The sequence below is a fragment of the Drosophila navojoa genome, chromosome 3 (genome assembly GCF_054131105.1).
Source record: "Drosophila navojoa isolate 15081-1374.11 chromosome 3, UAZ_NAV_1.0, whole genome shotgun sequence".
Taxonomy (NCBI): domain Eukaryota; kingdom Metazoa; phylum Arthropoda; class Insecta; order Diptera; family Drosophilidae; genus Drosophila; species Drosophila navojoa.
In genome coordinates, this window is record NC_142891.1 from 4,434,788 (window position 1) to 4,460,089 (window position 25,302).

At 36.7% G+C, this 25,302-nt stretch overlaps 2 protein-coding genes across 4 annotated transcripts in view; both read left to right on the forward strand.

Moving 5' to 3' along the window:
* Positions 1-525: 525 nt before the first annotated feature.
* Positions 526-7,191, forward strand: Tmem214 (Transmembrane protein 214). Of its 3 annotated transcripts, XM_030384725.2 has the most exons (8): positions 526-761; positions 831-1,147; positions 1,350-1,961; positions 2,268-2,469; positions 2,533-2,678; positions 5,397-5,813; positions 6,021-6,139; positions 6,664-7,191. In XM_030384725.2, exons 1-8 carry the CDS (start codon positions 632-634, stop codon positions 6,776-6,778), a joined length of 2,058 nt encoding a protein of 685 aa, XP_030240585.1. In that variant the 5' UTR covers positions 526-631; the 3' UTR covers positions 6,779-7,191. The 3 variants fall into 3 exon arrangements, with proteins under 3 accessions (XP_030240585.1, XP_089113414.1, XP_030240586.1); XM_089257288.1 differs by lacking the exons at positions 526-761; positions 831-1,147; positions 1,350-1,961; positions 2,268-2,469; positions 2,533-2,678 and adding exons at positions 2,792-2,890; positions 5,104-5,240; XM_030384726.2 differs by lacking the exons at positions 526-761; positions 831-1,147; positions 1,350-1,961; positions 2,268-2,469; positions 2,533-2,678 and adding exons at positions 2,829-2,981; positions 5,104-5,240.
* Positions 7,192-8,852: 1,661 nt separating this feature from the next.
* The window catches only part of dpr2 (defective proboscis extension response 2), an 87,566-nt gene continuing 71,116 nt past the window's right edge, over positions 8,853-25,302 (forward strand). Inside the window, exons 1-2 of the mRNA XM_030384728.2 lie at positions 8,853-9,390; positions 18,331-18,782. Coding sequence (XP_030240588.2) covers positions 18,506-18,782 — 277 coding nt within the window. The 5' untranslated portion in view covers positions 8,853-9,390; positions 18,331-18,505. The remainder of the gene's footprint in view (positions 9,391-18,330; positions 18,783-25,302) is intronic.

Sequence of the window (25,302 nt, forward strand, 5' to 3'; positions counted from 1 at the left end):
TTGTGTTAAATGCTATTAATTTAACTTAACATATCTAACAATGTATATACTAATTGGTCTTAATTTTGAAAGTGAACAGTTAACTGCGTGACCATTTTGTTTAAAATCGTAACGCTTAAATACTGTCACGCGGCGAATATGTTGCTGTAAAGTAACATTTCTCTTAAGCTGTTAAGTTAACAGAAAAGAGACGCAGTATTTTGTATGAAATTTAAATTAAGAAATTGATGCTGATGTACAGTTTGTATGTAAATTTAAAGTGAAAGCTCAATTTCGGTTTAGTTCTTTACAATTTCAATTGCAATTGAATCTATATTTTAACAGTCCATTAGTAAAAATTTAAATTGAAAATCAAGTGTGACCAAGCTGAAATAATTAATATGAAATTAGTATTTGTTAACATTTTTGGGGCTCTTCGAAAATTGGTTAACATAAAGAGAGAGCCATTTGCTGTCAAAGCAAATTTGTTCTCGCGAGAGCGCTCTGTCAGTGCTGTAAAATGTTCTGCTAAAATTAGTATGCAGTTGGCTATTTTTGAGTATTTATTTAGTTTTCACACAGCCAGCCGGTGGGGCAGTGTATCGCTGCACTCCTTGAGAAACGCTTTAATTGAATTAAAAACCTTACGAAAATGTCTGGAACGTCCAATCAATGGGAAGTCGTGTCTAAATCGCGCAAACAAAAGAATTTAGAGAAGAAAGTTACCGCTCACACGGAGCAAAAGCGAATTGCCGCCCAACTGCCGAAGCTGGAAGAGCTTTGTAAGCCGCTTTAATTATCTTTAGTCCAAACATCAAATACATATTTCAATTCGTACTGCTTATCTACAGTGCCAACACAGCAATATCGCAATTTATTCGCCAATAACAATATAAACAGCAGCAATACAAATAACAAATCCGATTCACCAGCTAAATCCACATCGAGCGCTGCATCGGCTTCCTCCAAAAGCAAATCGCCACGCAAAACAAATGCAAATGCGGCGAAATCAAGTGCAACGGATGTGGCGAAAAAGCCGCCGAAACAGGCGGCAAAGGCGAGAACCTTAGAGCAGGCAATGAAGCAAATAACGCCTGACGATTTCGCCGCACAGTTGGAACAGGTGAAAATCAGCTGTCCGGGCTCGCAGCTGCGATGGCTGAGCAATGTAAGCAAATAATTGATAAGAACTGAATACGTGTTGACCGCCATTGCACGGCTATATGTATACTAATTGTACAACTTTTATCATTTCATTTTTATTTATCTATTTTTATATATTTTTTTGTTGTGTTGTAAGAGCTGTTAGCGGGCTTTGCGCGATTTTTATTTCACTGCCAATTATGACATTTCTCTCCATGTCTTCTCAGATTTCCAGCTATTTGAATAGCTGCCTCGCATTTGATTGCGATCCTACGTTTTCCGGCCGCAGTGCCCAATATCCTAGCAATTTAGCCAGCGCTGCCTTAAAGCAATCCATACTGGACTTTCTACGCAGTGTGGGCGAAACGAATCTGGAGTATTTCTTCTACTCGCTGCTGGACAGCATGGCCACAGAACTGAACAGTGGCCAGAATGTCGTTGGCTATAAGTTCGTGTTGCAGTTGATTGGACAGAATTGGCCAGCTATTTGCTCGCATAATATGGCTAAGACGGCGGTACTGCGTAACTCTTACCAAAATCGAAGCAATATCTGTTTGAGCATCCTGTGGGCTATTGGCCAAGGGGGTCATCAGAATCTGACAGAGGGCGTTAAGGTGTGGCAGAATCTGATGCTGCCCAATCTGGAGCTGAAGAGCTTCTCTAAATTTGTCGTGGAGCATATTGAGCGTGTTCTGAATGCAGCTGCAGCTCGCAAAGCCGAAACGTTGCTGATTAATCAACAGGAGTTTTTCGACTGCTACAATGCACTGAATGCGAATTACATTAACTTTAGCAGGGAGCAACAGGCGAGTCTCAAACGAAGCGCCAAACAACTGTTGGTAAGTAACGATAACGATAGGCAGAACGATACGTGCGGAGTTTCATAGCCTTTGAAATTGATCAATTAAATCCGCAAATATTTTGATAATTAGTATTATGGAAATTGCGAGTGGTGTTCACAAAAGTACAAACATTTAATTTAAAAAATTATTTCTAGCATATCTGCATTTTTTAAAAGTAACGATAATGTTTATTTCGGGCAGCCCTGGCTACACTTGCACGTTTTCAATTGAAGTTTGCATTTAAAATTAAGCTATAATAATTCTTTTTATTAAATTATTTAATTTATTATTTTGAACTCGCAGCAACTGTACATTGCCAGCCCAGTGAAGCAGGCGAACATATTCCTCACACTTTTACGCCTGATAAATTCACTCAATCAGCGCACAGAAATCGAGGGCTGCATTAGTTGTCTACTGAGCAGTGGAGCGGATGATTGTTTTAAAGTGTGGCGCATGAATTACAAAAGACAGCAAATTCCCAGTTGTATTTTATTAATGGCTATAGGTAATGTTTCGTTAATTTACACAAATAAATTAATGTTATTTATTAATATATTTAATTTGACAGTTAACGATTGGGAGGGTCCCGCCAAGGCTCTGGCTCTGTCACCTGCGTTTCTTTCTTTTCTACAGAATATCAAATATTTAAATATGGAGCTGCAATCAAGCAAACGCAAAGATATATGCGTTGACGATTTAGAAGAAGTTGTAAAGGTAAGTTAGGTTATTGAAATTATTATGTGAATTGGAAGCTATCAACTTGTGCTCCACATTGTAACGTGCTAAACGTTAGCTGGTCACACTGTTCGGCGGGCTCAGCTGTTCGATTTGTGTGCTCGCTGTGGGCTGTGAATGGTCAGACGCCATTGTGTACACGTTGCGCGCTGATTGTCAGTTTATTGCAAGTGGCTGCACAACAAAAAAAAGTATTTTTCGTCTGTCTAGTTCTGCCATAGAAATTGAAAAAGAACGGAAAAACAAACTTTTCCAATTGGAATATTGCAATTAGTGTTCAATGTAATTTGCGCCAATACGATTGTTAAATATCGGACGAAAACAAAAGGAGAAAATCTAAACGACGTAGACGTTAACGTCGACGTCGCGGCTGCTGATACTCTTTAAGTCGTATTTGCCGGGCGCACACTTAATTTCTCTTTTTTAAAGTGCGTTTAATTATGTGTGCGCGTGTGTGTATGTGTGCGTGCGCGTTCGAATGCGTGTGTGCACTTTTTCAATATTTTTCAGTCATGGCGTTGCCATGCGGCGCAACTACTTTTCTTACCGTTGTTTAATTGTGTGTGCGTATATGTATGCGTGTGTGACCGCTCACAACGCTTATCGCACGCAGCCGCTTTTTATGATGATCTAGCGTCACTTTTTCTATATGGATGATGTGTTATAGCTGCGATTGGCTGTTACCCTCACCACAATCTCCCCTCCACCGTTGCAGCACACCCTTGTTGCTTGCTTGCGCAGCAGCAGCAGTGGCGCTGAATTTTATTTTCGGCTTGAGATAAGAAATACTCAGGCGATGCTCTGACCGTTGTCCATTGACCACGTCACTAATGCCAGCGCATAGGCCAAAGGAGAGGAAGAAGAAGAAACAGAGGCAGACACAGGCCAACCGCTAACAAGTTTTTTCTTTTTGATTGTCTGGCCATTTTCTTGCACGTGGCTGCGGCTGATTTTCTCTTTTGATTTTCAACCTGCTGCGTTGTCAATTTTCCATGTGCGAATTCGCCTGTGTTAATATATGTATGTAGATATAACAATTTTTTATTTTTTGACACCTTTTCATTGCTACAGAAACTTGCGGATTGTACAGTTCATTCAACTTGTTTGATTATCAACAGTTGTTGTTGCTTTACATGGTGTGTGTGTGTGTATGTAAATACATGCATATGTATGCGATTACCGCTATCGCTCTTTTATTGTATTTTAAAACAATATCAAAGCTGTTAGCTCTCTCTATCTCGCAAGTGCTCGTGCGCTCTCACAGTTGTTGATGCTCTCAGCATTTTTCTCTCTTTTCTTACGCTCTTCTTGCTGCTCAGCTGATGACGCGTCATCAGATTTTGTGGTGCGCCTGTGACGTATGCAGATTGCTGCCGTCGGTTCTAGCGGCCCTCTGTCTGCGATTCTGTATTCTTGCGTGAGCTTTACTGCGCGCTGTGCTAGCCGCATTCGCGTCGGTAGCTGCGCGCTGTGCTACGTGCAATTGGTGCACTTTTGAGTTGTTTTATTTTTTTCATTGCCTCTCATGACCGTGACTGTCGAATCCTCCTGTTATTTTTGGACTCATGACAGACTTAGCTTTCGCAGCTCAATAGCAAAACAAACAAGTAGAAGCTTATCGAGATGTCGACTACGAGATCCCGCCCTAAGCCTGTTTTCCTTAGCACACACAACGCAACACACACACACCTGCATACAGGCGATTCGCTTGGTGTGCAATGTGGCAATATAGAACTTATTTTGAACTAATTATTTAGAGTACGTCAAATGAAACTTTCAGACGTAAGTGTTTAAATGTTGTGTTACCGAAGCACAATCTCAGTATTGATATACGTTTACAAGATGGGGTGGGGTGATTAGGGTGGGGGGATTTACAAAAACCGAATTGTTAAAATACATCCTATATACATTTAAATTTGAGATCTACTGAAAGATGTGCAGATGTAAGGATCCGAAAGGTTTTTATGATAAAAAAGTTCGATGAACGTTTTAGTGATAACTCGACTGCGCGTTAATACGGACATTTAAAAAAGTTGAAGTCTCTACTCTTATATCTTCTGAATCGACCGTTCATACATAGACGGAGGACGGACGGACCGAGGACCGGACGGACGACGGAGACGGACGGACGGACGACGACAGACAGACGACAGGCTAAAGACTCAGCTTTCGCCTGATCAGAAATTTACTTTGTGGGGTCTGCCACGCCTCTCTGCTACATACTTTAACAAACCATAACCTGATTCAATTTCAATGGGTCAGTAAAAAAAAAAAAATTAATTTGCTTATATGTATTTGTCGCAAATTACTTTGAATAATTGCATTATAAATTGGAAAACGTGAAAAGTAATAAGAAGCAAAAACTCAACTCATAAATATTCTTTGTGCATTTTTTTAACGACAGTAGTTACTGAAATACTCGCAGCTGCAGACATTTAGTTGAAATTAAAAACGAAAAAAATAAATTAAATATATAAAATTATGGCTCAGGTAAAATCGAAACAAAGCAAACAGGGCAAACAAGCGCCTGCCGCCAAGAAGGTAAGAATACATAGAGACCTCTCTCGCCTCTATTTCTTGGAGCTGAAACAGCTCTAACTATGACTTAATACTATTGCTCTCTCATTCGCTCAGTCAACTTTGAACCATCGTCTCTAATGGCTTTCTCGCCATCTCTCTCGCTCTATATATTCACAGACCGTTCAGGAGAAGACCAGTGCACAACAAAAAAAGAACAAACAGAACGCTGCTTCGCAGAAAAAGAAATGCGGCTGCTGTAAATGGACGCTGGGCAGCATCTTTATCATTGCTCTAATAGCGGGTGCCCTCTGCTACGATACCGAGGTGAATGGCAAAGGTGTCTTTGAGAACTCTGCCACTGGCAAGGTGCTGAAGAACGCCGGCGTTCTGCCGCAAGTGCAGCGCGGCTGGTATGTGACAATGGGAGCCGGCGCACGCGGCTACAAATGGGCCGAACAGCATATTCCGCCGTATGCCCAGCCGGCGATCAAGACGGGCATCGATGTATGGAAGATCGCACGGAACGCCTGCTGCAGTGCCTATACGAATGGCCTCAACTACTGGCGCTCCCAGTGGCCGGCGGTGGCCAAGTTTGTGAGTAGCTGACATCATATTCTCTTAACTATTTTCGTTTCGAAAGCTGAACACGGTCAAGCATCATCTTCTTTGTTTTGCTTTTGTTGTTGACTGTTTGATGGCAAACTGGTTTACTGAGCTGTTCACTCCTCGCCCCACCGGTTTTGTCACACTCTCACTGCATATCGTATCTCTCTCTCACTCTCTGCTCTTGCCTTCCCCCAGATTGATCAATATCTGCCCAATTTCTCGCATAAATTGGAGGCCTTCGCCGCGGGCGCCAAGGATCTGGCTATCAACAGCTACGACAAATCTGCCACCCTAATCAAGGAGAAGGTGCTGGTGTAAGTGTATTTTGCTATCTATAATCTAGATTATGATGGGAATGCATGTATTAGATAAATAGTTGATTGTGATAAGAATTTAGATTAGTTAAACGACGAGAATATGTATTAGTTGGATATATATCAGATAGTATTTTATATTATATAATTATATACGAGATTGTAATCAGAATACATATTGGATAGACAGATAGATATATTTTTATACATACATATATATGGCATATTAATTGCCTGGAGAAATATATATAATTAGAGAGTATTTAACAATAATACTCTGTTTTACGTAGTAATTTGTATCTGGCTTATTTTAGACATTTTTATAGTTGAATCTCTTAAAATTGCTGTACAATTTACATATTTAATACGCTCTAAATTTGTAAATTGTATAGAAATTTCATCTAGACATTTGAATCTTAATTGAATTCATATTGTGCAAAAATTTTTTAAATCTTAATTTTGTATATTTCTTCTTATCTTTAATCTCAATTCACATTTATAATGCTTCCTTTTGCTTGTTGCAGTGGTCGCTTCTCACCGGAGAACATTAATCAGGCGTTGAACCTGACTCGAAATGCGGCGCTCGAGTATTACAATCAGTTCCACAAAAAGGTCGATGCATATGCCAAGCTCAAATGATTCTAAGCGTCCGGAACGCTTAGCAATATACTGTATCAACAGCAACAACAACAGCAACAACAGTAACAACAACAACAACAGCAGCAGCATGCACAACAACAACACATCATAGTCAAAAAAGGAAACAAGCAAAAGAAAAAAACAAAAACAATACATAGTAAAAGCCACTTGAATGGAAACAACTTTCGGTATATAGTTTAAAAGCAACCACAACATATTGAAGTAACAGCAAATGTTAAAGCTTTGTAACAGCCAAGCGCCCCTTTTCGGGGTTTCGTTTTTCTTACGGCATTTTGCCAACATTTGCTGTAGCTTACCTACAAATTATAATTATACAGTTACGATTAGTAAATTAAACATAATCAGCATTTAGTTGTAATGAAGATCAAACAAAAAAGAAACCAAAACAAAAACGAATTGTATATCTTGTAAATGAGCTCGCGTATCGATTTATTAACTTTTTCTAAATACGAGCAAAACACTAACAAAATCGAATTCGAATTTGTTGAAATATAGGGAAAAAACGCGACGCGAGTTTCGTTTCACGTAATTTTTTGATCAAGCAATATTTTCAAAATTGTTTTCGTTACATATTTCTCAAAAATTTTGCATTTTTAACGATTTTCCATGTAAATTGTAAATTGTTTTGTGGCGCGCAACGAAATAAAATTAAGAAAAAAAAAAAAAATAAATAAAATAACAAACAACTCAACTAACATTTCCAATTGCATTTCAGAGCAACAAAAAAACGAAGTGAATAATGAAAAAACTATATAAATTAATTTAAAAGAATTTAGCTACTTAGATATTTAAAGGTTTCTTTTTTAAATATTTATCCAAATGTAGTTCATTGTCTGTGCATGGGAATTTTTTAAAGACTTTCAAATGTGTTTTAGTCATTTTTCCTTTAAAACAATTTTTCAATTTTTAATTCCATTTGTAAATTAAACGTATTGAAGGATTTTTGCATAAATAAAAGTTGAAGTGGAAAAAGTAAAAAATATTAAAATTGTTTTGAATATCATTTGTATTGTTAACACAAAGATGATTTGCAACAAACTGTTGCGGGGAGCTGTGAACTGTTAATCAAAACCACTGTAAGTAACAAATGGTACATTTTAGAGCACTAATGGTACGACTTAACGTACAGGTAACACCACCACTGCAAACTAACAGCAGGATATTTTAGTACATTCAGTATTTCGTTTTAGCTGAGTACATAATATAATCATTGTAAACTAACAACGTTAATTGAGTACATTTTATTCAATGTTAAATGCTTACAGTGAGCTGTTAGCTGTTTCACTGCTAACTAGCGAGTACAGCAACCAATGTGTATTTTAGTCCACGCTAGTGCATACTACAACCTCTGTTATTGAAATATTTTGGTACAAATCTGATATCGTCTACATAAGTATGTTGATGTACATAGATTGCTTACAGAGATGCTTTTACTTTTGCTGAAACTAGTGTTTACAACAACCACTTTGGGATATCTTGGTACACGAAAGGGGTAAGTTTTAAAGTGTACTGTACAGTCCCTTTTCATGTTAACAGCGAGGGGTATACTTAATAAAAGAAAGGAAGCGAACTCCTTTCTAACTGCTAGATTGAAATGTTGGCATAGGTAAGTTATTTTATGTGATTATTCATACAAATTCAAAATGATATATTATAGTTAAATAAATATGCTTGATATAGGTTTCACTAAGAAATTTTCAATATGAAACTGTAAAACCTTTCAAAGACCAACGTAAAAGTCTTATCAAAAATATAAGAAAAAAATTATAATTAATTTAAAAAAAATGAAAAAATGAAATATAAAGCTTTGCCACTATTAACTAGTATTTAATTCATTAGACTTATAAAAGAAAGCGCCTGCTTAATGTTGTGAGTAAGCAGTCGCAGTTACAAATTTGAATGACAACGGCTCGACCCCTTCAGCCAATTCGCCGCAACTAACATTTTCGGAGTCGCCGTTCGGCTGCATGTGTTTCGGCTGTTGGTCACGCTTCGGCTTCGGTGGTCGGCCGAGAAGTAAGTGTACGACGATTCAGGCAGGAATGATTGAAAAGCTTTGCGCTTTCGTGCAGTCTCAAACGAATGTCAATTCGCGTCGCACGTGTTTCGGATGCAAGGCATCTTGTGGTTGTCGCAGTGTCGTCTCGGTACGCCGTGCGCCACGTCCTTTTGCGGCGAGCGCTTTGAATGCATTTCTGATCAACACAAATCGCCGACGTTGTCTTCGTTGTGTTCGCTCTTGCCGTCGCCGTCACTATCGCTGTCGTTGTCGCAGTCGCAGTCGCAGTCGGTGTCGCTGTCGCTGTCGTCGTTGCCGTCGCAGCTGCCGCCGTCGTCGTCGCCATTGTCGTCGCCATTACCGCAAAGGCCAAAGCAGCGAAAGTGCATGCAAAGCGTAGTGAAAGTTGTGCAACACGTTTAAACGTGTCTGCCAAACAGTGTGACCAACTGAGTTTGTGTGCCTGTGTGTGTGCTGTCGCATTTAAATAAATAACCTACGAAAAATTGAAAGAAAGAAGGAACAGCTGTTTCGCATCCCGCTCTATAATGCAGCTCAAAGAACATTCTTGGTATTTGCGACTAAATTCCTTGTAAGTTATTTATGTACAGTAAGGCGTCCAATAGCGAACAGCTTTCTGCTCATTTCTCTGATTCTGTCTTCCATTCATTTCTGTCTGGATTTTATACATATCTTTATTTTTATTTTTATTTCGGAGCAAATTCCTTATAAATAATTTTTGTACAGTGAAGTGTCCAATAACAAACAGCTTGCCGGACATTTCCTTTTGTCTGCCTTCAAAGCTATTTACTTTATACTGTGACAGCTTGCTGTAAGTAAATACTTAAACAGGTCTCTCGAGAACATTTTTTTTACTATGCAAAACTTCTATTAATTTTTAAATGACTATGCAATAAATCAAATTTATCGTTACTCTCCTTTGATTAAATTACAATATAGTGCATTTTTTTTTTAATGTTAAAATTTAAGTTATTCAAAATGTAATATTTTTAAATATATATTTATACAAAATTTTTTATTTTTTTTTATTATTTTTTTTTTTTTAACAGATTGCTTTGTTTTTTAGTATGTATATATATATATATTTATTATTTCAGTTGAGCTCTCCAAATCTGCCGCACCATAATTTATAAAAAAATATTTGAAAAAATTTATTTTATTTATTATTTCTTACCTTTTTTATTTTTAGACAATTTATATATAATTACTATAAAATATTATAACAAGTATTAAAAATAATATTTTGCTTTTAAAGTTACACTTAAATTTAGATAGTTAACGGTTCTTACTTCAAGCTGAACTTGAAGCAGGAAAATTTTGGTCTGGCTGGTCTGGAAGACCCAATTATTATTGATGCCATCCTGAGACTTTATTTTTATCGACTCGGCAAATCAAACTGCTTGCGTTTGCTTAAGTTTCATTTTTTTTTTACTGTATTTTTCCCAATGTGCTACGCTTGCATTCTGTTCTCGGCGCCCCCTATTGGCGAGAGAGGGAACCACAGCACGTACACGGCTCATTTGACTTGCATCTAACTGTAACTCGCCCACTTGCTATCGGATCAGGTGTATCCGAGTTGGGGTAGGACACGGGTAGATTACCCCTATTTTCGCTTACATATAAATCAAAGTAAAATATTTATTTCACATCGGAAATGAAGTCAGACAAGCGACGTGATTTAATGCTAATCGAAAATGCATTTGTTACAATTTTTGTGCAGCAACTAGAGAAAAAAGGACGCAATAAATATACGTACTTCAGATACACTTACGGAAATATACGTATACGTATATATAGATATGTTCCCTGAGCTGGTTTCATTGCTCGCTACTTTGGCAACTTTGTCTCAGCTGCTGATTTCTGGGGCGTGATCCCGCACACTTTTTCACTCGTGGCTGCCGTTTGCCCCTTATTTTTATTTGTTTTATTTTTGTGTCTTTCCCGAATCGAAGTTTGCTTTTTGATTTGAAACTTTGGCCAAGTTACTTTTAGCTTATCTGCTTCTGATTCCGCTTGGCGTTCCTTCCGCATGTCCAATTCCATGTTCCTGCCCATGTCCTTTCTCCAAGTGGACAAGTGAGTAGGAGCCGCTCGTTGAGTGATTTGTTGATACTGTCGGAGTTTTTTCTTTTCTTTAGTGAGTGACAAATGATGTTAGTTATTCGTGTTAAAGCATTTCAACCGCTGACTGACTTTTTTAGCGTTTCCCTCTGACAGCTAATCTCGACTATAAGAAACAATATGAAAAGGCTAAGAGAGGACAGAGAAGATATGAGAGAGATGAGTGGGCGAAGTGAAGACACAAGAGATAAAAGAGAGCAGAAAAGAGAGACGAGGGAATAAAGAATAGAGATAAGAACAGAAATGATGGAAGATCAAATTAAATATAGAGAAAAGAATAGTCAATGAGAAAAGATAGAGAAGAATGTAAAAGAAAAGAAAAAAGAAGAAAAAGAGAGAGAGAGAGAGAAGAGGGACGAGAAAACACAGTGCGAGAGATAAAAAAAGGGAAGAAAGAAAGCTAATGATAAGAGAAATGAGACGAGAAAAAGAGTGAAAAAAGAAATGAAAAATAAACTAGAAAGCAAAGAAAAGAGATGATCGAGAGAAGAGGAAAGCTATAAAAGTAGAAAATAGAAGACGGAAGATAAAATTAATAGAAATAAGAGAAGCCAGAATTCAGCAGAGTCAAGAAAACAAAAAAAAGATATAGAAGAAAGTGGGAAAAGTGCAGAGGAGTAGGAAAGGTAAAGGAGAACAGTTTGTTTATTATTATATAGTGAGTAGAGAAAAGCAAATAGAGAAGACAAATTTGAATTTAAGTTTTGATTATATGTACATTTAATTTTCCGTTTCTCCGAACTTGCGGTAGAAACTAAAAGAAGCTATTGTAAAAGCTGATAAAATTTCTAAGAAAATTCGAATTATAATGTGGCTTTTTCGATATCTACTAGAAATTTTAGCTTAATTGTTATATGTGGGGCCAAAGAAGCTTTTCTGATATACGAAGCAAAAGGAAACTGTTTAGGATTACAAAGAAAGAACATTTTCACATAAATATAAATGATGTCTGGAAATTACAAGGAAGTCCATAGATGAAACTTGGCGTCTTCTTCATGAATTTTATTTCCTATATTACACAATTTGCTTTGCATTGTAAAATACGAACTTGAGATTGAAATTCGAAATGAATTTCCAAGCGCTGAACAGTCAATGTCAAGTGCCATCAATTTGGTCTAGAGGCCGCCTACTCATTTTGATCAGCTTGACTTTTTGACACGAGCCGCTCATTATACAGTGCCCCCATTTGTTCACTCACACTTGAGCCATTGTTAGGTTTGCTCAGGAAATGTTTATCTGGGATTTGGTAGTAGAAATTTTCTGCGCCCAAATGAAAGTTTGGCATTGTAGAGTGGCAAATGTTGTCATGTAAATGCTTTAAAGGAATATCTTACTGTCAAATATTTGCCGAGCAGACTGTAATTAATTTCGGGAAATTCGCTGAAGGACACTTGCGGTTGCCTCGGGCGTGGCAATGAAAATGTTAAAATTGGCCACGAAAAATCAGTGAGAGTGTGGCAATGGCATTTTTTTTCCAGTTACATTGAGCGGAGCCGGATAAAGAGTTTGCAACAATTTTCAGTGCTGCTGTGGGATGCGTCGGGTGCAAAGTGAAAACTGGAATTCGGCATTTTGGTAGGCACTTTTATCCCTAATATCCACGTTGCTAGGCATCAGGCAGCGATAGACGCTGGAGCGGAAGGGCGGACAGCAATTAATTAGACGCCGCTAAAAACAATAACAAAAGATGAGCTTGTCGCTCATTAATCTTATGACCTCATAAACACCACAAAGGACACATGTCACGGGCTTAAGAGTAGTTCGACATGCCGTTGGCACGAACAACGCCGACAACGATACAGAGCTCAACAGCGGATGCGCTCCACTCATCACTTCTCACGTGCTTTGAATTGAATTTCGGTTTTGCTCACATTCCTCCCCCTCTCTCTCCCTCTCTCTCTCTCACTCTCTCTCTCTGTCTTTCTCCCGTCTGCTCTTCTCTTCGCTCTTTTTTGTCTTTATTTACTTCTTTTGAATACCCTGCGGGAAAAGTGAAATGGTGAAAACAGGTTGATTGTTAGGCATGTGTGGGAAGCGGTGGGAAGAAGACAGAAGGATAAAGTAGAAGAATTACGTACATTTAGATATATAAATATGTGCTGTAATGATGGTTTTGGAAGGTTGGATATATTTGAGCCAATCATAGATTAGATTAGTTATATTGATAAAGATACATATATAAATAAAGCCATACAAAGTAAGATTTGTATATTGTAAAGAGTCTGGAATTGACTTAAGATAATTGGTTCCTTCTCTTTCATTCTCCAACTTTTTCTCATACTTTCTCCTACTTTCTTAAAATTCCAAAGTTTCTAAATAAATAGAAATGTGAATACGGAACTTATTTAGGAACTTTATTTTAATCGCTGGGTATCTGCCATTTGGGCATATTCTTGCTGGTTTCTTTTCTGTTTTTGGTTAGCTTTTGTGGTTACCTGGCGCCGGACCGTTGTCCAGGTGATTAATGTGCAGACGTGGCTTGTTTAATTAACTTGTATTTACACACTCACACATACACTTTGCCATACACACTAGCATACATGGGCATTCACACACAGTCACACTTGGCCACTCACACACTCATTTCTGTTTCGAATGATACCCTAATGGCCAACACTTGTTAACTGGAAGCTCAGAGATTTTGTTTTGGGGCTTGTTTTGTTCGGGCGGCTTTTTTGCTTACGGCAAACACAAAAAGGCTAAATTGGAATTGCGGTCCAAATGAGTGTAAATGAATACACTCACTTGACAGCGACAGCTCAGACAGGTGTGAGTGCTCCGAATGTGCTGGCTCACCTTGCCAGGCAACTAATTTAATAAAGTGATTACAACCACCGTGAGTTGCTCTATTTACGAGTCTGAATGCAGCCAAAAACGGATTTGATTGCATAACGGTGAAAATTAGAGACGATTTGCCTAACGACGACTTTTGGGACTAGGCAAGACTGTGATTTCGAGTTTGCGCCTAATGAAAGCACTTGACTCGACCAGAAGACCATAGTCAAATAAATTGCAGAGAGATATTCTAATTAAATATTTCTTATTTGGGTATTAATATATCGAAGATTAATTATATGTATCCATGTATTTTTCTCAATATAATTGAATTGAAATCGACTATGAATTTTATTTAATTAAAAAAAATTATTTAAATGTTCGGGAATATTTTTGATATTCTCAAAACTAAGCGTCAACCAATTTTTTGACACTTCTGTATTTTTTTAAGCTTTAATGTACTTAAAACAAAAAAAAAAAAAAACAGTTCATTTGATGCCCTGTTTAGGATAGTCTGCCTCATACGATTGTATAGGCATAGGAAAGGAAACTCAATGTACAAAAAATCGTGCACAGAAAATCAAATCATCAGGGTAGCATAATTCCTGTTGCCTATAAAATTCGTAAATCAGATTTGCCCTTTGATATGAAATATATATTATATTTTATCTAATGCAAAGCACAACTAAATCCCATTTCGTGTTCAAAATTCTATAATTGAGAATAAGCTTATATTTAGTCATTTGCCAATAAAATTTTTGATGCTTTTTTTTTTTTTTATATTTCCTTTTCCATTTATATACATTATGAATTCTAGTAAGTAACAAACTAGGTAAAATAAAAACTAAAAATATTGTAAACTAGTTTGCTTTATGCCATTATCATGCATCAATCACAGAGCTGCATTGGCCCAAGGACACAATGTCCACATGGCATATTCGAAATTATTAATTCAACTGGTTCTAGCACAAACGAAAAAAAATATATATTTACATTCGGGTACCAAATATCGAAAATCGCTTTGCCAAGGAGAGAAAGAGAGGGAGAGTGAGAGAAAGTTCGACTACTAAAACGAAAGCAAAAGCAAAAAACAGTTTGGGCACCATTTGCATATTGATGACGCTTTTTTGTGGGCCCTTCGCTGTGTTTTATAATTAAAGCAAAGTTTGTTTAAACTTAATTTTCGGTCGCAACTTTTACGAAATTTCATTAAATTAGCATCGAGCCGGGGTGTGGCATAATTGAAGTCAACTTTAATAGAAGGCCCAGACACAATTAACACACAGCTTCCATTCATACCCCATAATTGTTGCATAATTAATTAACTGTTCCATATACAAAGACACCGGATATAGTAATACGATTTATTTGACTCTTATAAATAATAAATGAATTGCAAATTCAATGAAATTTACTTCAATCTTAAATACCTTCAATCCAATAAATTAAGGAATTCATTTTGTTTTTCTCACAAAATTTTCTTTTTACTCAATATTTAATGGGCATATTGGGCATAAATATTATATATGTATATACAATATATTAGATTACATTATTTTTTTGATTCAATATTTAAATAGTGGACTAAGTTTAGCCTCTCTACAAAAATATGATTTACATATTATATTATATTAGTTAAGGTAATAGGATTTTTTTGACAATTGAATATAAAAAGATTTTCACTGTATGTATTTAATTTTTTCATCACTTAAATTGTGGTATGCATTTTGCTTGTCTACATATATCAATATTCAATTGAATTTATATTTTCCATTTCATATTTTTAACGATGAGATTCTCACACGCTCAAAGCAATAATTAATGTATTTAATTTTCCATTTTTTCAACGCGGCTCAAAGTGAATATTCTTGTTTTATTTTCGTTAAATATTTGAGTTGACTTTAATGAGCATTGCTGTATTTGCTTTTGGATTTACAATTATATAAAGTATATTCCTCTTGATACTCTGTTTATGCAGTTGAATGGGGTATATTTGTTTGTGTATGAAGGCCAATGAAGTGATTGATGCCGAGCTGATAATAGATAATGCTAAAATTGAAAGTATTATCCAGATCTTCATTCAGGTATTCATTAACCTATCAATCCATGAATCAGCCTTTAAATATAATAAGTTTTAGCCAGGAGTGCTTACGACTTCTAGATTTGTACTACATTTCAATAAATTCTGGATGATAAATATAACAATATAATATTGTATATATATTGTCTCCGCTTAAACATAATTGCCTCAAATCTATTAATAATTTAACGATTAACAACACTTGAATTTACAGCCAGTGTTTCTATATGCAGAAAGCTTTGTATAAACATATGTCAAAGAGGGTATTACCTAGTCTGGCCATTGTTAGTTCTGCCTTATGTCAGTGTGGATGCTGCCCACATATTTCCGAAGCAAAGGTTGGATTTATTTATTTTCTTTTTTTCTCTCTGCAATAATGATGTATTTCTTTACTTATGTTTGATTTAATTTTTTGTTTAAATAACACCAATGCCAGCAACTACATAAAAACAAATAAAAACACAGAGAAAGTAACAGAGTGAGAGAGAGAAAGAGTGAAAGAGAGCATTCGGTCAAATTGGTCTGAAATATGGATTGCTCTGATTCACAAAATTCCCAAATTCCAATTAAAATGTTAATTTTTGGATATACAATAACAAACAATGCAAATTTTGCCGAGTGCACGGGTCAAAGTACTAGCTGACCTTAACATGTACCATATACCATATTACACAACAAACAACCACAGCAACAACAACAAAAACAACAATGAGAACCACACACAGACACAGAGATAATCACGGCATTTAAATACTTTAATATTACCAATCTCTCTCTCTCTGTCTGTCTCGCTGTCTCTCTGTCTCTCTGCCTCAATTGTCCTCTGGGCTGTAATAAATGATATTGTTGTGCAGCTTGTTGTTGTAATTGTGGTTGATATTGTTGTTGCTGGTGTTGCTGTTATTGCGTAATGAGCTGTTTGGGCCGTTGGGCGCCAATCAAACAATGCGCCAAGTGGATATGAAATTAACACGCGCCAACTGTTCCGGCGAAAGACAAACAGTTAATTGTTATTTGAGCAGTAACGGTAATTTGCAATCGGTAATCGAAAAGTAGTGAAAGGGACATATTTATCCAGATTTATTATAGCTTAAAAAGCGCAATGTAGTTATTATTAGTGAAGAATGAGTTAACTAGACAGATATTATAATAAGAAAAGTGCATAAGTTTAAGTAAGAGCTAAGAGAAGCTAAATAGATAAAGCAGGGAAAGTGTGGGGTAAATTACACTCAATAGTTAATCACATTAGAAATAATTGCACAGGCAGAGTCGGTTACAAGTTTCATTCCGGCGGAGTCCCTTTTTTGATCACAATTAACTTCAACAAGAGACAGCTAAAGTTTATTATATGGCCGGGACAAGAGAGAAATGCATTGCAAAACAGAGAAAATGCCTTTTAAATGGACAACAATCCCGCTTAAGCGAAGAGGTTAACAAGATGAGAAAAAAAAAATGAAGTAGAAAAAGGTGCAAAATTAAAAAAAATAGAGCGAGAGTGAAAGGGATACCTATAGAAGCAGAAAACTGAGCACATTGTATGATAAGGAAACGATTTCTTAGCTTGTATATCTCCCATAAGGGGATAAAGGGATTATCTAGGAAGGATGCTGATTAAAAAATTCATTTTGGTTTGGCTTTTGGATAGCAAAATAAATGAAGCGTAGGTAAGTGTTATTCCAAGAGACCCCAAGAGATGGCTAGGTATTGTGAGTGTAAGAAAAAATGGGCCTAACGTCGACACTCTCGACAGCATTTCGATCAGGTGCTAACCTATCATATCTATCATACCTTGAACTTTGTGAACCAAACTTGGCTAGACCAAGCGTCTAGGCACTTCAACCCAAGGGAGTGGCTTGCCCCGCTCAAGGGAGAAGAAGACCCAGACTAACTTTTGTGGTTTTTAATTTAAAGTCTGTCATATGCAACCTTGAACGTTAGCTATGATAGGTAAACCCTACAAGAAATGAATTTGTCTTGATTATTTTCTATAGCCTTTGAAAATATTTAAAATTAATTTGAGTTTAGCTTAATTAGTCACTAGGTCAAAAGACACTAAATATTGTAAATATTGCATTAGACAACAAAAACGCTCATCTAACAGAGTATTTATATGGTTCGCCATCTCCCTCTCTCTATCCTGTCTCTCCCTCAGTCAGTAAACATATTTATATGCATTAGCTGAAACTCATAAACTCGTATTTGTTTCTTAAAACTCTCACACACAAGCGCTTAACTAGCTAGTTAATAAATATTGATATAGTCGATTGTTTGATTAATTAACTGCATCAGTGCTTTAGTTAACCCAACACTGGCAATTAAATGCATATGTAAATAATTGAGTGTTAGACGAATGCTTTGAAAGCGATATGAATGTGTATTAAAATTGCAATTTTATGAAAATTGTCGAAGGAATTATTGAAATAAATAAATTCATAGCATACTTGAGAGCGTTGCAGCAATTTGAGAAGATGCTGATGGGCGTGTTGAATCTAATTAGATAAATTGATTGTGTACTATCTGGCTCTCCAATTGCAGCTGCTAAATCATGTGGAAATCAACCGAGCTACAGCAACAGCAACAACTAAAACGACAGCAACAATTGTAAACGGTAGAGCAGTAATTTAATTCATCAAATGCCTCTCTAATCAAGCTCACGAGTGAAGCAATAAGGACAAATAATTAAGGCAAACAAGTTTCAGCAAGGATCAGCATGGCGAGGATGGCCAACTACGTAAAGCTGTTGCTGTTGCTGCTGCTGCTGGCCCTGCTGCAGACAATGATAAATGCAACAACAATGAAGGCGGCTTTAATTGCAGCTGCTGCTGTTAGTGCCACTGCAGCAGCCACTGTAACGGCAACGGCAACGGCAACGGCAACGGCAGCTGCAACGGCAACTGCAATGGCAACTGCAATGGCAACTGCAACTGCAACAGTCACGGAGCCCGAAGCGATTGCCCAACAACCAGAGCAACGCATTAAGTCAATATGTAAGTACACAACAACAACACATATCCTTTTATCTGCCGACACATTTGTATATAGTACATACATACATGTATAAATTCTGATAAATATATAATGTACATACATACATTTATATATGCAAGTCTATTTGCTTGATCTTAGCTGCAGGCCACACTCATTATTTCCATAAAGCAGGCTACTTGTTATGCCTGCTGCCTTATTAATCCCTTAACTACGTGCCATTGGACAACAAGGACAATAATATAAATATACCTAATATATATATATGTGAATGTGTATGTCTATGTAGCCTACAGCCTGGCCACAATAGAAATTATCAACATTTGCTTAACCTGCTGTCTGATTTAATTACCTATGCGCATAGCTAGAATGCATTATCTCTCAACTGCACTAGCCACAGCTAGCTAAAGATTGAAATGCATCTCAAAGATATAGATATATATGTATATAATTCCATATAGTATATTTTAGTATTATTCTATAGAGTCATCTAAATACATTCAACGCCTTTTTGATAGTTCGCCTCTATATATTTATTTATAAGCAATACGATAAATTGAAGATTTGCTTAGACAGATTGCAAAAAAAAAATTAAAAAATAAAAAAAAATTAAAAATATTCTACTATATATTTAATAATTATACAATTTAATCACAAGTCGTATATTTAAAAAATATTAATTTGAAATATGCTTGTAGATGGTAGGAAACTTATCTACCTAAGATGGTATGGGCTTTAACCCTATTCAAGCAGAATACCCCGAGTAAAGCCTATAAATTTTTGTATTCATAACTACACACCTAATATGCTTTAAAATCTATATACCGTTTGAGCTCCACTTTAAGATCTTAAAGCAAACATATTGAGCAAAATATAAATCACATCAAAATTCGCAACTAAAAATATTTTTCTACCAAGTGATTTAATCTTGTTATATTAAAAACTTTTCCGGTCGACAGCAACCAGCCATAAATAACTCAAGCCCTAAACTTGGTCTAAATAGAAATAAATGTAATAAAAAGCAAACATATATATTTACGCATTATCGATTTAAAGAGCAAGTTCAAGTAGTTAATTATCAAAGCCCAAAGCATCAGAAATTTTTTATGGATTTACAGTTTTGACTTTGGCAAAATGAATGTGAGAGCACTTGCCAAAACAGGTCGTATATCATCATCATAATCATCATCATCGTCATCATTCTATGTATATGATGTGACAAAGCCAGCATCAAGCATTTGAAATCCTCTTATGGCAATTCTCGAGTCCCCTCACCCGGACTCAAGTACCAGCATATATCCCATATATGCGAAATGAGTATATGCAGAGAATTTGTGCTGCTTTTGGGCTTAGAATTTGGTTTGGTTAATGGATTTTGGGATAATATCAAATCAAATATGAATGACGAGCGCAAAAATACTTGAACTCCAGCCAGGCAGACAGACAGAGTGAAGGACAAAAAAAATATGCTGGCTCATGAAAAAAAAAAATAAAAATATTATTATAAATAGAACTATGTGAAACAAAATGATATATTGTGTTAACATAAGTAGCAGCAAATATATAATGAAAATGTAATGCTAAATCAAATATAAATCATACGCAGCATTGGCCATGTAATTCTTTTTGCCTTTCGCTTTATTTTGTTGCTGGCTGCCGTTTAATGCAGTAAACGTCTAAATCAATTATGCCATGAAGGCCGCCTGGCTGGCTGGCTGGCTGACTGACTGGCTGGCAAGAGGAATAAAATCTACTTAGCGCATGTAGGAGGGACCTTAATTAAATCATGTTACTGGCGCAGCTGAAAGGCGGCAGGTCCTTTATGTCTTTTGCATCAAAACATAACTCAGTGGCAACACGAAGAGTGAAGCTTCTGTATCTGTGGCTGCGGCTTTAACGCTCCAAAGAGCCAAAGCCAACGCGCGACAAGGGCTCGCTTTTATGATTATTATCATTATTACAGTACACGCTCGTTGCTCTTGTTGTTGTCGTTGTTGTTGCTGTTGTTGTAGTCAGTCTCTCATTCTCATTTTCATTCTCATTCGCATTCGTATTCGCATTCGCATTGTTGCTGCAGCTCGTTGTGTGCTTATTGTTATGTTCCACAATTTGCCCGGCACTGAAATACAGAAAAGTGTGTATACAAATATATATAAAATAAATGGCAACAAAAAAAAGCTGACGACAAGTGTCGAATCATGCACACACACACACACCCATACTAATTTAAGCAAACAGTAAAAAAAAATATAAGAAGAAAAAATAACAAAATCTGAATTGTTCCCCAAGTCTTTAATTCAACTCGCGCCTTAATTGAATTTTTATTATTTTTACAATTTTGCGACAATTGTTTTGCATTTCCACCCATGCTCTTTCCTTCTCTCTCCACCTCAGCGCACTCTCTCTTTGGTAAAGGGCAACTCAAATTTGTAGTAGATGTTTCTGTTTTTTTTTTTTTCCTACAGCTCTTTGAGACAGTTTGTTTTTATGCTGCGCTACGCTTAGAATTCTGATGTGCCATCACTTTTATGTTTGCAGCTAAAAGAAATGTTGAAAAAGCAACTCGATTGGAACAAATCAAATTAGTACTCAAAATGCACTGGATTTTTTCGTATGAAATTTACATAGTTTTTATAGCTATTAAATTCAATGGGCAGTATAAGAGGGAGAATGAGAAATCAACACAAAGTACAGAGGAGACAGTTAAGTAGATGGAAAAAGTTTACTATTCTCTTTGGTACTTGAAATGAGATAGGATTAGAGTTGAAGAGAGATAGATAAGGATCGAGAGATAGATAGTTAGATAGAAAGATAGAGAGACAAAAAGATAGACAGAAAGAGAGAGAGTGAGAGTGAGAGTGAGAAAGAGAGAGAGAGATAGAGAGAATGAGAGAGAGGGAGAGTGAGAGTGAGTAATAGAGGGGTAGAGTGATATTAATAAAGATAGAGAGATGGATAGACAGAGAGAGAGAGAGAGAGAGAGAGAGAGAGAGAGAGAGATAACGAGAGAGGAGCATAGAGAAAGATAGAAAAAAAGTTAGAGTTAGTGAGAGAATAACTGAGAAGTGGTGTGAGTGAGAGAGTGAAAGAGGTCTCATTCTTTCGAGAAGAAAAAAAATTGTTTGACTTATTATTTGTTAAGGCATATTTGATGAGGAAAATGATAATGAGACTAAATGAAAGAAGAGAGAACCTGGCTGTTGAGTAAAAAAAAAGAAAGTGGAAGAGGAGAACTTGAACCAGATATACATATACTTAATAAGGAGATTAATATTATTTTAAATATCTACTTGCCAAAAACGAAAAAGCTGTATATATATTGATTGCAATTAGCACTGATTTGGTATGTAGTCTTATTGAGAAGATAAAAATGTTAGTACTTCATTTGATCATTTAACAGCTGAGCTTATAAAAAAATTGTACCAAATGGTATTCTAGAGCTTACAAATTCATTTTCCTGAAGGACAGGGCGCTTGCCCGCCGATATATAGATTTAAAATAGATATTGCTCCTTTAAGTGTCTGGCAAATTTTTATTGCTCTCAAAAGTACACAATTCAGCCATTAGTATCGTCGTCCGTGGCTGTTTGTATAATTTCCTTGGCTAATAAAATAACGTTATTTGTGAGTCAATTTGCGTAGACTTTCATTAGCCTTTTCCGAGGCATATCAAAAAGTCAACAAATGAGCTAATTAAATTTATATGCACGTAGCAAAAAATTTGTTCAAGAACTTTGTTGTTGTTGTTGCTGTCGTTTTTATTTTTTTTTATTTTTTTGTTTCGGTCTGCGTCTGATGTCCTAGAGCCTTGAACTCTGGACAGGTTAGGATTAAGGACAAGTAGCAGGAGACGGATTGAGGGATGGCGCTGCGCTGGCTGTCATATTAATTTACAGTCGAGCGAGAAAGCTGATGTTAAATTTGATTGCGTGCATCTGTTTGTGACCCCGTTGCCATAGACATGCCACAAGGGTTATCATGCCACGAGGATTAACTGCTAGAACTCAAGCATCCACATCCATATACGCACACACACACACACACACTCATCGCCCGCACTCATGTCATCTCTAAGCATTGCTTGAGCAGCGCGTAAACTTTAAGCGCGCACCTCGACAAATCCTTTTCAAGCACAAGTCGTGGCGAAAAGTTTTCCACTACAAAAATGTGATTTATTCAGTGGCGCGCTGCAATATAAAATTCACAAAATATTTTGTTAACATTTTTATGGCGGCCATGGGTTAAAAATTAACTTGTTGCCAGGAGAAACTAAATTTTATACGCGAAAGCGCATAAATCACTTTTCGAGCGAGCACAAATTTTACGTACTGCGTATTACGTAATACGTATTAAGTATACGCAGCGTGTTGTTAATTTTTATGCCACTTTAAGTAGCTGGCATATTTTATGACAGCGTGGCGAAGGACACGGGCGGCAAGGCGGCAGGGCGGCTTGACTTAAGTAATTTAAAGTCGGCTAATTTCCTAGAATGTGTTTTACGGTCGCACGACTTTTTAACGCATTGAATTGAAAGTAATGGTTGACTCAAACAGTTGAAGCACGCACTCAAATGAGCTCGAAAGCTTTTTGTTTTGCATTGCGTGCAGAGCACGAGCATAAAGTGGACTTAAAGTAAAGTAAAGAGTGGATACTTGTTGGGGAAAAGTTGAAACGCAAATTGAACTGAAATGGAAATTGAATTGAATTTGCGAAGTAAATTAGAAAAACGATTGAAATTGAAGCACAGTTGATGGAAAGACAAATTCAGCTGACATTAAATTTCACTCATAAGAAAATGCACAAGAGAAAATACTGAACTGCTAGAAACTTTGTCTAAAGGTGAGCTAAATAAAAGTTAAATTCGAGCTAAAACGGAACTCAACTTAACTTTAGTGTAGAGAAAGTTAAAGAGCTACTTTTTGAAGCAAAAAAAAAGTTAAAAAGCTTAAAACTGAATGAAGACAACTAAAAAATAAATAGATTGAATTAACATATATTTATTATTTAATACTTCCATTTAGAATATACTTATAAATTTCAAAATTCTTTCAAATAGAATTAATTTAAAACCAAAATCGCTTCATTTTGCCTCAACAGCCGGGAAATTCCGTCAACACCTTTGGCTATGGCATAAACTGAATTACTGGCTACAAATCAAATAGGACATGTGTTACGTACATAAATCCGTAATTGAATTTGTGAGCACAAACTAAAGTTGATTATATCGATGTGAAATTGAAATCAAATAACTCTTGAATTGAATTTCAACACAGATTTAATGGAATCGAAATAAAGAGCAATTGAATTAAGCTGTAAAAATAAACCTCTATAGAAATCTCTACGTATATATTATTTACACGCAAACAGTTTAATTTTTTTGTATCACATCTGTGTCGACTTTTGCAACATTGAAAGTGTTTGTTTGAGCTGAAAAAGAAGCTAAAAATAAATCAAAAGGTTGCGCGCTGAAAGGATGCTCGAGGCGGTGTTCGGTTGAATGTTGGAGAGGCAAAAGGACAATCCGAAACGTTTGCAATACGTTTTTTAGTATTTACTGCAGTAGCTGCACTTTGACTTTTGGCCCACTCGGTCAATACCTTGCTTATATATGTACCTATGTACACTATATATATATTGACACTCTTGTCAGCTGGCAGCTTGATGAGGGCAAGGTCTTTGCCAAAACTCAGCCAGCATGTGCGACTCCGTCGCATTTAACGGGAACGGGCACGGGCACGGGCACGGGCGCAAAGAAACAGTAGTCACTGCGGCCTGCCAGATGAAAAGTCAACAACAATGCAGTTGTGCCTGACAAGAAACTGCCTGCTCCACTTACACGCACATACACACACTCACACATACATATGCCACGTGCATATATATATTTATCTGCTGCTGCTGCTGCTGCTGCTGCTGCTGCTGCTGCTGTTGCTGCCTGCGCTCTGGCCAAGTTGCAGGCACTGACAATCAGCCACGCCCAGCGATGCGCAGCGTTGCGTAAATGAACTCAAACTTTAGTTTGATGCGCTTCAAAGCGAAGACAAAGGCATTGGCAAACGCGGCATGGGGGCTGGCACGCTGGCGGAGGCGTTGCCGGGGGCGTACAGGAAAACAAGATCGTAAAATAATTTTATTACCCGCCAGCCTGGCCGCACAATTAAACTTGCCAAAGGACACTCCCCCCTCTATCCGCCTCCCACAACAACAAGAGGCGCGCGCGCGCGCTCGCTCGAGTTCAGCGACTTTTGCCAACAATTTTCATATCAGAAAAAAATTATAAATTAACTGAAGAGCGTTCTAGAGGAGTGGAGAGTCTTTGATGGGAATATATGCTCTACCTGTAAAACATAAGACCGAATAGGCTATACTCTACTATGACTCTTTGTATGAAGACTCTCTCAATATAACTAAAGCTTGTAGTTCTACTTCATATCTTTCAAGAATAATTATACTTAATATCGTATGACTTAAAAAATCGATAGTTAATCGGAATATTTATCGATTTTGAGGAAGGGTAGAACAC